The 14,470-nt window shown below is 36.3% G+C and overlaps 2 protein-coding genes across 2 annotated transcripts in view; one reads left to right on the top strand and one right to left on the bottom strand.

Moving 5' to 3' along the window:
* The first annotated feature begins 49 nt into the window (after positions 1-49).
* Positions 50-4,430, top strand: LOC117575619 (modular serine protease-like). Its single transcript, XM_034259893.2, has 4 exons — positions 50-191; positions 2,499-2,799; positions 2,875-3,936; positions 4,011-4,430. Exons 1-4 carry the CDS (start codon positions 146-148, stop codon positions 4,303-4,305), a joined length of 1,704 nt encoding a protein of 567 aa, XP_034115784.2. The 5' UTR covers positions 50-145; the 3' UTR covers positions 4,306-4,430.
* A 101-nt stretch (positions 4,431-4,531) lies between these two features.
* Positions 4,532-14,470, bottom strand: part of LOC117575611 (zinc finger protein rotund) — a 45,920-nt gene continuing 35,981 nt past the window's right edge. Inside the window, 2 exon segments of the mRNA XM_034259883.2 lie at positions 4,532-6,524; positions 6,591-7,644. Of these exon segments, the coding sequence (XP_034115774.2) occupies positions 6,208-6,524; positions 6,591-7,644 (1,371 nt within the window). The 3' untranslated portion in view covers positions 4,532-6,207.

Below are 14,470 nucleotides of genomic sequence, written 5' to 3'. Positions count from 1 at the left end.
TTATTTTAAACAAGTAAAATTAATCCATGATTCTTGTACAGCACTGAGATTAGTATTTACTAGACATTGGAAGCACTCAGTTCAGCGCTCAGCTTCAGCGGGTTATCAGTACGAACAAAATTGTCGTTGCTACAAATAGATAGCAATGCTATTAATTTTAGTCTTAGCGGTATTGGCTGGAAGCCGATTTGGTAAGGAAAATAACCAAAACAATTAGACAAGAATGATAAACTAATTTACAAAATGATTTAAATATAAATGAATTAATCTTAACGTGGCAATTATACGTGAAGTCGAACCTTCACATACATATGTATTTATATAATGACCCATGACCCTGCAGAGATAGCAAGCAAAGTGAAAACTCTTTTGATTAAACTCGGCGAATAATTTTTGTGCGCTCTAAGTGCGTGTCCGTTTAAAAAGTACATATTTTTTCTAAAAAAGTGTCATAAAAGCAATAGAGTGGAGACTTCTGTAATTTTTAAACGGACACTTAATTAATCATCGAGTGTTTAATCAAGATAGTTTTCACTGTGTTTGCTATCTGCCATAGAAAAAGTGTCCGCTTAGAGGAATATCCGCCTAATGCAGGTTTCCACTATCAGTATCATTTATGTATATGTATGTAAATCTACATAAATTAATTCCGAAAATTATGCAAGAAAACTATCTTGTTGCGTCCATATATTGATAGATTTTATGTCGAAGCTCAATGATAATTGGTGTGCAATAGAAACAAGTAAGAACCCACAAGTCATTTTTAATGTCAAGCTAAACAGTGCGGAACAAATTTATGAATATTCCAAATTTATAATCCGTAAAATATAAACAAAAAAACTAAGGCTATATTTGATATATTCATGTAGTACTACTTTCAAAATATACCATAGGGTGCAAAATATACCATATTGTCAGCCAAGGGGCAAAAGCCCATACAAAAGTATTTCTTCGTCGGAGAGGCTTCCTTCTGCCTGTTATTTACATTTATAGGCAGATTATTATATATATTTTACTTTAGGTCGAAAATTATATTTTATAATTTTAATTACCTTTTTGGCTTTCCTTTTAATGAAATCTGTTTTTTTACAAAAATAAATTTGTTTAGTGATTTCATTAGTTTAATCAATACAATTTCTTGACAAGAGGCACTTCTATCTGCCGCTCTAAACCTATATACTCTCCTGAAGACCCCTATCATCTTATATTGGAAGTGTTGGTAGACCGGCCAGCCACATCTAGGTTGAAACGCGTGCGTCAGTTTTAAAAGGCTGACTTTAGTTAGCAGTGTCGGCTTTTGTCGAATACCGACTGCTTGCAACTGGTGTGAGGAGATAAATAGCTCAGGAAAAGTGTTTTATAAAACACAAATTCGTTTTTAACTTTTGCGTTCCATTACGTAATCCATGCTTGTCAAGTAAATCTGTTTGGTTTACACGGGAAATGGCATATCTTTATAATAAAATGTCAAAAAGTTATAAGAATTTTCGAAAAACTCATTTTGCTGCACCATTGCGCGATCCAGTTTTATTGTCTACAATAAAGAATGTTTCCATAACTCTCTTGTGAGTTGTAGACGGCGAATTCGTAGACAGAAATCCGCCGACATAAGTCAATCCATAACTTTTTTTTAAATAACCTGACTTTTCTATTTGGGAACCCATAATTAAAACAGCTCAAAATTAAATATTTTAAATAGCACAAAGCCTACTTTATCCCAGTTCCCGATGGAGTTTTAGCTTATGTGCTTAAGCATTGTGATGAAGTTCTTTAAATCTTTCATACAATCTTTTTATCTAAGTTGCTGAAAAGATTAATTTTATGAAAGAGGAAATATTTCTAACGTTATAAATTATAAAGGTATATCCAAATTGTCTGTAAATCCTAAACTTAAAACACAATAACAAGTACAATTACAAAATTTTTGTAGATCTATTAAAATATAAAATACATATCTACATACAATCACAAACTTTATACAGTTCACATCTTTGGTAATTAAGGGCTTTCAGTAATGCTTTGGATTCTGTTAATGACTTTCTGTTACTTCATAAACTTGATCAGTAGTGATTTCAAAACAACTTTATTAATTGTATATCTAGCTATTTGAATGTAAGAATCCCATTGTGGTCACAGATTGACAGCTTTTAATCTTGGTGTAAAATTAATTTATTAAACCTTAGTTGCAGTAAATGCAACATATGTAATGTATTTTTGACTTTTAAAAATATTTTATATGCAAAACCTCTTGAGCGAATTGAGTATACGAATGATTTGAGTATCCTTTTATCGTTTCGAAAGCTCAAGTATGACCATACATAATCCTTTCTGTATTCCCTTGGTATCGAGGGACTACTTTACGGTGCTGTCCGGTAGAAAGTCTACTAACGAAAAAATAGTAATAGAAAATAGATATGAGATATTATACCATAGAAATTTCCTTACTCTCTCACTGACTTTTTGTAATTGTCGCATTATTTTTCTATATATGTGTGCAGCTCATGCCGAAGGCTCAAATGAGGAATTTACTTGCTCGGACAGCACTTCCATTAATGGTGCGTTGAAGTGCGATGGAAAAAAGGATTGTGCTGATGGCAGTGACGAGACTTTCGTGGCTTGCCATGCATCAACTTGCGAGGGAAATGATCTGTTCAGATGCAACTATGGTGGCTGTGTGGACAAAACCAAGCAGTGTGATGGCGTTAAAGACTGTTGGGATAACAGCGATGAAAATAAATTTTTGTGTGCTAATGAGACAAGTATGAATGTTCTCCTTGACGAACTTCGAGGTGATTGCGAGTAAGTTAATATACCAATTACATATACCAATACCAATTACATTTCTGAATGTAAATTGAACGTTAATTTCCTTAGACGGCCTTATGGTCTCTCTTGCGAGGTAAAGTCTAAAAAGATATGCTTGAGGTGGAGTCAGATTTGTGACGGTGTTACAGATTGTTTCAACGAGATAGATGAAAAAAATGAAATATGCTCGTCAGCATTATGTCCAGCTAAATCATTTCGTTGTCAAAACGGCGCCTGCATTCAAGAAAAGAGCTTTTGCAATCGACAGGTTGATTGCGCCGATGGAAGTGATGAAATTCCCGAGATATGCAATCCACCACCAATTTTAGAAAAGAATCCAGTGACACTACCAGCGGATAAAAATTCGATCGAAACTAAAGTTCCACCCAAACACAATGTTTGGAAGAAAAGTGGATGTAAATTGCCACAACAGACTGGAATGTATGCTACTGATTACTTCACGGACGTCAGCTATAAACCAAATAGTGAAGTTCCGATGCGAACAGTTGTGGTTGTGAATTGTAGAGAAGGATATGAGAACTTTAATTCCGGTATCAATAGATGTGTTGGTAATGATGATAATCAAGAATGGGCCGATTTATTTAGATGTGTGCGACTTTGTGACCAAAGTCCCATGATACGCAATCATCGCTATTCCACACAATGCATTGGGAATTCAGGTTTGACTGATTGCAAAACTGATACCCACATTTTGGATACAGAGCTGAGAGTAACTTGTGCTCCTGGATTCGAAGCATACAACGATACTAACCAAATGGGCAAACATATCTGCGATGACGATGGTTCGTGGCGCACGAAAGAAGTGAACCCCAAATGTGAAGCGATTTGTGGCATTAAGTCAAAACATCATCCGAATGTTACGCCTTGGAAAGTCAGCCTATTTGAACGCGCCTCTGCACCCGATAGCACATATAACTTCAAATGTTCAGGCACAATCCTTTCACCATATGTTGTACTCACGGCCATATCGTGTTTTGATGGCAGGCCCAAGGAGGACGACGGCAGGTCATATTACTCGGTTATTGAAGGTGATTACAATGTCAGCTACAAGGAATCTGATGAACATGGTTACTTGATACACTTCATTGCGGATATTAACACAGTTACACAGTAAGTTTAAAATAATGCATAGATCATTTACTTTTCTTATTATTATTATATCATTTGCTTTACACCAAATATAGCCCTGAAAGTAAGGTTCCCCAAGCCGCATTAATTATCCTCGTCAAGCCGTTCCAGTTTGGCGCCAAAGTTAGACCCATTTGCTTCGATACAAGTGTAAGCGAAGAGAATGTTGCTCTTGAGTCCCCTGGTGACTTCAGTGAATTCAAGAAGGGGGAAAGTGTGGTCAAAGGTCCGGTCAACGATAAATACTATAGTTTAACGCATCTTGTAGTCAGCAATGTGATGAGTTACAATGTGGAAGCATTTGCTAAAGCGATCAACGAAACTATTCAAAACAGCGAAAACATTTTTTGAACATTTAATTCACTTTATTATTTTTCGATTTTAGAGCTAAAAATAAATGTAAATGAATTTACATTAACTAAAACACACACATACACATCTAATATTGGCAATTACATAAGTATGTATGTACGAGATATATTTAATTAGTTTATTTATTTTCAACACTCTTTATTGATGTTTTTGCTCCAACTGTTTGATACATTCTGCGTTCACTCCTGTATCTGACTTTCATTTGCTATGCTCATTCATTAAATTGTCTTCAATTTTAATGGTATTTTTTACTTCGGTTTCGATTTGTATGTCTGTTTTGGGGTTTTATTTTTGCTTGAAGATGCTTTCTTAATTTTTTAAAATTGTTATTTTACATTGAGAATTTGGAATTAGAGTCTAACTATTTTAAATTTCAATTAAGCTTTCATTTTGTAATACAATACATTTGAATGCCGTTCTACTTGTAATAATGAATTACTGACACTTAGTATGAATTTTAGGACACATACAGTTGATTTCTCTTAGTAAATATTTAGTTTATTCCGTCCTACAATTAAGTAAAAACTTTTAATTGCGTTTAAATTTCGTTCTTTTCTTGTATTTTTTTTTTTAATTTTGATCACTTCAGTCTTACCAAAAATATTTACTTTAACAGTTTTCCTTTTTTTTTTACTCTTTTCCTTAAATTTTGCTTGCTTACATTTTCAGTTTTAGTAATAGTATTAATGTTTTTTTTTTAGCTTAATTCAAAATAGTTTAGTTGCTTTTAATCTATCGCAAAGTTTCAGTAGTTTATAAAACACATGCAAATTTTAATCATCAACCGTGTGTTTCTTATTTTCGATATTTGATGTCAAATATATTTTTACATTTAAAAATTTCTTATAGAAATTTCTGTATTCAATACGATACACGTATGTTAAATAAATTTAATTTACTCTTTTCATATTCTGCCAGCTCTAATCTTAATAGTTTTATATGTACATATCATTTGTAGTTTGCAGTAGCTTTGATTTGAATTATTTTTGATTTTCGACTTGACTGCGAGATCTGTTTGTGAATGAAATAAAACTATATCTTACGAACATCCGAGCTAAATATATGTATTTACAATTTTAATATAGGAGTTTTGAGCATCAATTGTCGATTGTTACTACCATTGAAGAAATAAACAATACACAGATATGGGGTACTTTGATAGCTTCATTTCCATAGAATTTAGTATGTAATAAATGAAAGAATTCATGGTTTAATTAGAATTTAATTTGACGAAATGAAATCAATCAGAAAGCATTTTGATATATAAAGGTAAAGATAATGTTAAAGATAGGTCAGAGATAGTGTTGCATAAATTTCAAGACTTGAAGGTTTATTACAAAGAAATTAATAGGAGCAAAAGTATCTGTTAAAAGGAAGCTGAGAAATGAAGCAATTTATCAGAAATCTGAGTACCCAAAAACGAATGATAACGAATCTCAATGCTGTGGTATAAATTGATGTAAATTAAATTGGACGGTGTAGTTGTTAAATTAGAATAAGTAATACGTATTCTTACCAATTTACAATAGAATATGCTTAACGAAATACGTATCAAAATGATTATAAGAGTACTAAATTTAAGTCGAATGTTTGCGTGTGTGTATGTGTATGTTTCACTTATATGGACTAACTACAAATTAATACTGTACAGGATGGGCGACTTCAACGATACGGGAAGTAGAAACTACCATAAGTAACGGGATTACACGGCACCGTATTGCATACAAATCGGCGGTCAACACAATATAATTATATGTTAGTACATATGTATGTTTGTATACATTACCATACTATATGTAGCATAACATTTCGAATCACCATAAGCAACTAACTAGAACGAGAAGGGGCGGGGCGCTGGCCAACTTAAAAGTACGACGTTAGCTATCCTTTATCCTTGCCAGGCCCAACGCTAACGCCGAGCAGATGCTCGCCTGCCATGAGACCCGCCGGCTGATGCGCATAGTTGCGTATCTGATGGAGCGAGATCAGCTGATTGGGAAAGGCGTTGGCATTATTCTGATTGACATTCTTGTTGGGGAAACTGATGGCATCGTAGAGATAGGGACGCTGCGCCATCGGATGGTGACTCAGCGAGTTTAAGTGCGGTGGCATTGAGTTGATCGGTGTAAAAGCGGAGTTGCTTGTGCTTTTTGCTATCGATGCGGCATCATATGGTCCAACGGTGCTGGGTGTTGATACTGTGAAAAGGAACAGATTACCTCAGCTGTCTCCAGACACGATTAAATTCAAAGTAAATGCCTTACCAATATCCTCGCGCACGGGATCGGGCATAATGCGATGATGCGGTTGCAGTTGCTCTGGCGCATGTCCATTGCTTTGGCCGGTGTTTGGTGCCGTTGGCTGCACGTAGTGTGCCTCCATGGTGTGCTGCGGAGGTGGCTGCTGTTGCTGCTGCTGCTGTGGGTGATGGTGTTGGGGCTGTTGTTGCTGCTGCTGCTGTTGCTGTGGCGGGCCATGTTGCTGCGGTGGTACGCCTAGCTGCGTGTGATGCTGTTGTTGTTGCTGTTGCTGTTGTTGCTGCTGTTGTTGTTGCTGTTGCTGCTGTTGTTGTTGCTGTTGCTGTTGGTGCATTACTTCCATGGCATTAGCAGCTGCCGCCGAGTCGGGACTCACCTTTGGCCAGTAGCTATTATCGCTGGGAGCTATCGAAACCGGTGGCAATACCAAATTGCTGCGCTGGTGCTGCGAGTTGCTTGTGGCCCCAGCTGAGGCATTGCTCTGATTGCCGCCTCCGCCGCCAGCTGCAGCAGCAGCCGCCGCAAGGGCTGCCGCACTGCCGGGTGCGATTGGCGGCCGTTTGTCCGTTCTTTCCGCATGCTTCTGCATGTGCTTGGTTAGATAGGTCTCCTGGGTGTACGATTTGCCGCAGTACTGGCATATGTGCGTCTTCAGGTGCTTCGATTCCTTGTGCTTGGGTATGTGCTCCAGCAGCGATGGTTCATCCGAGAAACACTTGTAGCACGAGTTGCATTTGAATGGCTTGTCCGTCTGATGGCAGCGCGAATGCGACTGCAGATTCGAAAGCTGCGAGAAGGCCTTCTGACATCCCGGATGCCGGCATTTGTACGGCTTGTCACCCGTGTGGGTGCGTATGTGCTGCTGCAGGTGCGACAACTGGGTGAACTTGCGCTGGCATATTTCGCAGCGGTACGGCTTAATGCCCAAATGGATGCGGGTGTGCTGCGATAGATACGATGAGTTGGCGAATGCCTTCGAGCACTGCGTACACTTGTATGGCTTCGCCTCACGCATGTGAATCTGTGTGTGCAGCTGCAAGTCCGCCTTCGAGCTGAAGATCTATAACGAATATAGAAGAGAATTTGAATGTTAACAAAATAAAATATTAGCGTGGTATGTTAGAGATTAAATTTGCTGCTGTTTGCATTGTCCCTAAACCAAATGCCTTCATCACCTTGCTGTCCTTCACATCATGTGTCATATGATGCGGCGAACTGGTTGAGGATGAAATGCCATTCGCATTTGATACGCTAGAAACACTAATTGTGGTCGCGATTGGATTCGAACTGGGATTCGCATTCGGATTTTGGCATTGCGTTCATTGAGCGTGGCATTTTGCATTCGAATGCCGCCGTTGTCGACGCTGTTGCTGGTCACCACAATGTGCTGATTGGGATTCGGATAGATACGGGACTTGCGACCCCTTGTGGAGCCCGTTGGTGCTGTGGACGCGCTTCCACCTGTGCCGCCTCCGCCGCCACCACCACCGACGCTGCTGCTGCTGCTGCTTACGACGGCATCGTTAACCAACTTAGAGCTGCTGCTGCTGCCGTCGGCTACTGCGAGAGTGGAGCTACTTTCGAGGCTGGGCTTCGCCTGATGCAGAGCCTCTCCACCGCCACTCAGGTGATATTGATGCTGTTGTTGCTGTGGCTGTGGTTGATGCGGCTGCTGTTGCTGTTGCTGCGGTTGAGGATGCGGATGTGGATGAGGCTGCGAATGCGGATGCGGTTGTTGGCTATAGCTCAGCACTGAGCTTCGCAAATCCGGCGTATTGGAGAATACGCTAAGTGGTCCAAGTGCCACTCGCTCATTTAGACTGTTGCGCAGATGATCGATGGAGCGATGCACGGCGTGGCTGTAGTCCCCACCAGCGGGAGGAATCTCGCCAATCAGTGGTGAATTGTGATGGTAGTCGAGACCACCGCCAATCGGGCGATACTCGATCAAACGACCCTCCATTTGTTCACTTTTATTTATAAGGACGTTATTTATTCGGTTTTTTATTCGATTATTTTCAAGTTATTTAAGCACAAACTTTTATTTTTAAGATTTTACATATCACTGGTTTAATCAACGACCATATCTTGTTCAATTAGCCGATTTTAAAACAGTTTATATTTAATTCACTTAGATGTTTTTTGTTTTGAGAAACGTGAATACACCGCCGATAATTTTTATTTTAAAGTAGTTATCTTAAAACAGAAATATTTTAAATTCATTTGCTTTCAATAAATTGATCACAAGAGTATATCAGCTATAGAAGTATTCGTAGTATTATCCTTTTATTAGATGAGTTTATACCCGTAATCAGTAAGGTAGAAGGGTATTATAACTTTGTGCCTACACAGTATGTGTGTCATGTCCTTCCATGTTCATGATGTTGTCATGTGCTTCTGTTCGTATATCATACTGTCTGTCTGTGGTCCGTATGAACGTATGATCTCCGTCCTTAAGTTTTAAAACTGTTTCCTACAAATTTGCGGGATGATGCTGCCTCGTCTTAATTGATGTGGTCGACACATATGGTATATTTTAAATGTAATAGTATATCAAAATACAAAAATATAGATTTCTGTATATTACAGTATTTTTTGAACGCAATTTCGGTATATTTTAATAAAACAGTCGATGGCCTTAGTAGCTAGCCCTCCCTTCTTTTAGTTATTATTACTATTTTGTATAATAATTAACATGTAAATAAATAAAAATTTATTAAAAATGGGTAGTGGGTATCGTACAGTCGAGCACACTCGATTTAATAATTTTAATTTTATATAATTAAAATAAAGTGTATGAGATCAGAAATATTCTAAAACATTTCTTTTAGTCTATAAAATCAATCAGCTATTCTCATAAAATTATAGTAAATTAAAACCGTAAATTAATTAAGAATATAATAAAAAATGATGATTTCAAAAATACTTCAATATGTAAGTTAAATTTGCCTTTATAGCAAGTATTTGTACTTTAAAGAATCAAAATTGTCTATAGCCTGTTGCATATGTTTTAAACATTTCTTTTGTTTCTCTATCCATGGTTTTTTTTAGGTAGGAAACCTGCGAGACGAGACCACAAAAACGGTTTGTCTCGACTCGCTGCACTGCCAACTGGAGAGGATATTCTTTTTTCCAGTTGTTATTTTGTTTGTCCTAAATCTAACGCCATTTTTACTGCGAACTTTTTATTTTGCATTTTCAATTGCTTCGTTGCGCTGCACGTCGACATTTTTTTCCCCAACATTTTGCAGGCGGTGGAAATATTTTTTCTCGCCACGCATTTGACTTTTCTGATTTTATGCTGCTGCCTCTGTCCCTCGCTTCTGGCTGGTTTCATTCTGCGGCTGTGAGTGAGCTTTTTCAATTTGACTATTTTTCTATGCGGGGTTTTCTTTGCTTGTTTTGGATCGCTTCGATTAGATTTTTTCCTATATAAAATCCGTTATTTCAGTAAATGTTTGCCTGTCCCCGGCTGTCTGTGTTTTTATAGGGCGTTCATTTTTTTGTTTGTATTATTTTTCTCCTTTTTTTGTTGGTTGTTTAGAGGGCAAGTCATTGAAGCGCAGACAAGCAGCAGACATCCTGCGTTTTTGTCAGGTGAAAGTCCTCTTTGTTTTTATTTGCATTGCTCCATTTTGTTTTCGTTTTGTGGGTTTCCCTGTTTCTAAGCGCAGCGAATAATTCATTCATTTGTTGCATATTTCAACGTTCACCAGTGTTGATTTTTGATGCACACAAGCACGAATAAAAATACTCGAACACACGCCGTGTCAGTATCTCTCGTATACGAGCATTTATTTATTTGTTGCGCTTAGATAAAAAGTGCAACTTCGTTGGCTATTCACGACATTGACCTTGACAGCAATTTTTACGTGTTAGATTTTCAAAACACAATGACCACATAAATGTTCTAAATTTATGTATATGCATATTTGTCATATTTTGTAGACGAGTGAACCATAAATGGTTTTCTATAGATGTGCACACATACATATGTGTCTACAATGAGAGTTCGCTTCGTTTGTGAATAATATTTTACGAGTATGTATACTTTAAGTTAAAGCGATTTAATACATAGAATAGTCCGAATACAATTTAATTAATTAAAGAAATCGTAAAGTAACCCTCAGGTAAAATAAGTGAATAAATATGCCATGAATTTGGTGTTTTATTAATAACACTTTTCGCCCTCAATCAATTAGTATGTTTGAAGTTTGGGAATCATTTCGAAACTTTACTTTGTCTCATAAAAAAATGTCCAGAGTAAATATAATTAACTATTATACCTTCAAGCTACGTCAATCAACAATTATTCGAAAAATAATAATTCTAATTTTGATTAGCTGTTATTAACTGTTTTAAATATGCTAAATTTGATGATTTTTACAAATTAGACAGAAAATCTGTACAACTACATGGGCAATAAAATCGGGGAGATAGGCATGATTGTGATGGGGTAATAGTAATAAATATTTTTATACAATTTTCCTAATACTCTATATTTATGGATTTTGAAAAGCTCTGCTGCGTATATTGCAGACGAAATAGATTATTGTTGACCTAGGAGAACATTTAAAAAAATCAAGATATATAATAATTAGAATACTTTGATAATGATTATTTTCTTTTATTACAAATTAATTGTACCCTAATTAAAAGGACTAAGCTTTAGAAGGATATTACTTAGTCTATCATTCAGTTGTTGTTGTACTTCGTTAGCTAAATATTTATTTGTGAACAAATTACAGCAAGCATATAAATTTTGATCTTCCCTTTCTATTTTATTTATTAAATCTGATGAGTACTGTGGGAAACAGGCAAAATAGTTAAAGAATGAGTCACCCACATTTTTATATACTATGACATATTATGTGTACATAATGTGTGTATATAAATGTACAAGAGTGTACTTGATGCCTATGTTTACTGTACATAATGCAATCCAATCCTAAAACCGAATTAACAAAGAAACAATTAAAAAATGTAAAAAATAAATAGAAAAAGTGGGGAATGCATTTTGTTATATGACTGTGTGTGAGTGTGTGTGTGCATATGTATATAGCATATATGTGTGGGAGGGTGTTTGTTTGTTTGGGTGAAGGCGTAGTTCGGCCTTTTAACTAATTAACATTTGGCGGTTTGGCAACATTTTGTGACCCAAACTCAAACTATCCTTTTTATTAATTATTGAAAAATGTATTAAAAAAATCATGCCCGCTCTTTTATTATTCATACATTTTTTAATTGTTGTTGGCTGATTAATGCTTTTTCACACTACTACTTTTTAGCAGTTTTTATTAAGTTGCACAAAATCACAAAAATGTTTCCGTTCTGTTTTGTTGTTGTTGGTTTTTGTTTGCTTTGCATTTTGTTGTTGTTGTTGTTAACTTATATGAGACTTATTGTCAGTTGATGAAATATGCATTGCCGGGGTGTCATATGATCCACAAATATTTTTTTATGTTCGTTTAATAATTATTTTTGTTTTTTTTTTTGTAGTTGTAGTTGTTGCTTATGCATTTTAATGATATTTAATTTCACATTTGCTGCGGCTTTTTGGGGCCACGCTTGTTTGAACTAATCATTAATTAATTTCACATCACTTAAAATATGCAATTAATTTTCGTGCTCTGCCTTAATTAAAAATAATATATATTTTCTGATTATTTTATATTGTAATATTATTCTTCGGAGCATACGCCCAAATTCGCCGACCACTCTTCGCGACTGCCAACGATGTGAACGCCGCAATTGCCTTTGATTAACTGATCGCTTTGCGATTTTCAATTTGGCCAAGCCGCATCAAAGGCTCGCAAGGCTCTGCACTGCACGTATGTACGTGTGTGTGTGGCTGTGTGTGTGCATGGGTGGGCGCAGGGGCGTGGCGAAGCTGTGAACAGCTGGCTCATTAACGGGTTGAGGTATTTTTGTGTGGCGCTTGCTGGGCATCTTCTCAGCCTATCAAGTTACCCAAATGCCCAAGCCTGGACCCGAGTATCATGCTAGCTTTACTTTAGCCAAGGCTTCAATATTAGAGACTCGTCACCAGGCTTTGTCTGTCGCGAATTGATTCTCAGGTGTTTGGGCTACCCAATTAGCTTAAGCTTGAATGGCTTTCAAAACTCACAGTTGCAATGCCAGCGAGCAGCATCAATTTGAGTTAGTGTGAGGTCAGCTTAACCATTTCGTAAGCGGCTGAGATGTAATCGAGCCTGAGATTATGTCAATATTGTGCACTCAATATGGGGTATTCCTCAGCTTAATATCAGCCTGATATTATATACGGCGTAATCTTTCTTTAACTTTACCTTTAACTACATATATATTATTAATTAATATGTAATATCAAATCTTTGATTTTAATTCAATTAACTGAAATAATATTTTGTGATATTATTTTATTGAACAATTGCGAGTCTTCAATTTTCACCTGATATTCATTTATATTGTCATTATATATTTGTATCTTTTGATAAGTATATATATCCAGGAATAGCTACACAGAACCAAAAAGAAAATGTATTCGAAATATGTAAATGTGTGAACAGTATGGTATAAAAACAGTGTGTGCTCGACTGTGAGATACACGTAACCCATTTAAAAAAAAAAACAAGTAAGAAAGTTACAGTCGAGTGTGCTCGACTGTGAGATACCCGCTACCCATTTTTAATAAAGGCAAAATACTGCGGTATTATTTTCAAAATATACCGAAAATACTAAAAAATACTAAAAATATACCAACTGGTATGTTTGGTATATCGATATAGTACACCATTCAAAATATACCATAGACGGCACAATGTGCCAGATTGTCGGTCAAACCAACTAAGAGCCCTTGTAAGTAGGCGTTTTTGCCCATACAAAAGTACTTCTTTAATAACTTCCACAATTTTTATCTGATCGCAACCAAATTTTCAGGAATCATAACTACTATAGTAGTTAAAATTACGCTTGTTATTCGATTTTTTTGATTTGCGGGGGCGGAAGTGGGCGTGGCAAAAATTTGAAACAAACTTGATCTGCGTGCAAACATAACAAATGTTGTCGACAAAAAATTATTGCTCTATCTCTTATAGTCTCTGAGTTCCAGTGTTTCATACGGACAGACGGACGACGGACAGACGGACGACGGACAGACGGACGACGGACAGACGGACATGGCTAGATCGTCTCGGCTGTTGGCGCTGATCAAGAATATATATACTTTATAGGGTCGGAGATGCCTCGTTCTACCTGTTACATACATTTCCTGCCGGCACAAAGTTATAATACCCTTCTACCCTATGGGTAGCGGGTATAAAAAGAAGCAAAACACTGCGGTATTATTCTTTAAATTTACCAAATGTATATAAATACCGAAGACTATATTTTATAAAATTTTATTTACATTTAAAACATACCATAAAATATACCAGATTGTCAGCTAAAGCAACCAAGACTTTTAGTCATAGAAAATTTTTTTTTGAATAACTTCTACAATTTTTATCCAATCGAAACCAAATTCTCAGGTAGCACAAAACAGTGTATTATTATTGTGTATACCAAAAATCACAACAGCTTCAAAATTACGCAGGGGCTCTCTTATAGTCTCTGAGATCTAGGTGTTCAAGGTATTGAAATATATAAGTATATATAATACACAGATTCAAAATTTGGGCATTTAGGACATTTAGGATGCCATTGAAAATTAAATGTAGAAAACAGCAATGAAGAAATGCAAACGTAAAACAGTGAATTAAAGACTAAATAATTTCTGCATAAAAGTTTTGATAAAAATTGCTATTATCAGCAGCTACTTATTCTCGTAGTTCTAGCTGATCATCTCGGCTGTCGTATAGTTGTGCATATCAGTCCTAACACCAATATTTTCAATTTTTCTTTTTACT

This window comes from Drosophila albomicans, chromosome 2R (genome assembly GCF_009650485.2).
Source record: "Drosophila albomicans strain 15112-1751.03 chromosome 2R, ASM965048v2, whole genome shotgun sequence".
NCBI classification, from domain to species: domain Eukaryota; kingdom Metazoa; phylum Arthropoda; class Insecta; order Diptera; family Drosophilidae; genus Drosophila; species Drosophila albomicans.
This window is presented reverse-complemented; position numbering and strand designations above follow the sequence as displayed.

Bases quoted from the DNA above. Each gene is read 5' to 3' on its own strand.
- LOC117575619 (XM_034259893.2), top strand. From the start codon at position 146: ATGCTATTAATTTTAGTCTTAGCGGTATTGGCTGGAAGCCGATTTG. The intron at 192-2,498 runs GTAAGGAAAATA...ATATGTGTGCAG, and splicing joins ATTGGCTGGAAGCCGATTTG to CTCATGCCGAAGGCTCAAAT. The intron at 3,937-4,010 runs GTAAGTTTAAAA...CACCAAATATAG, and splicing joins GATATTAACACAGTTACACA to CCCTGAAAGTAAGGTTCCCC.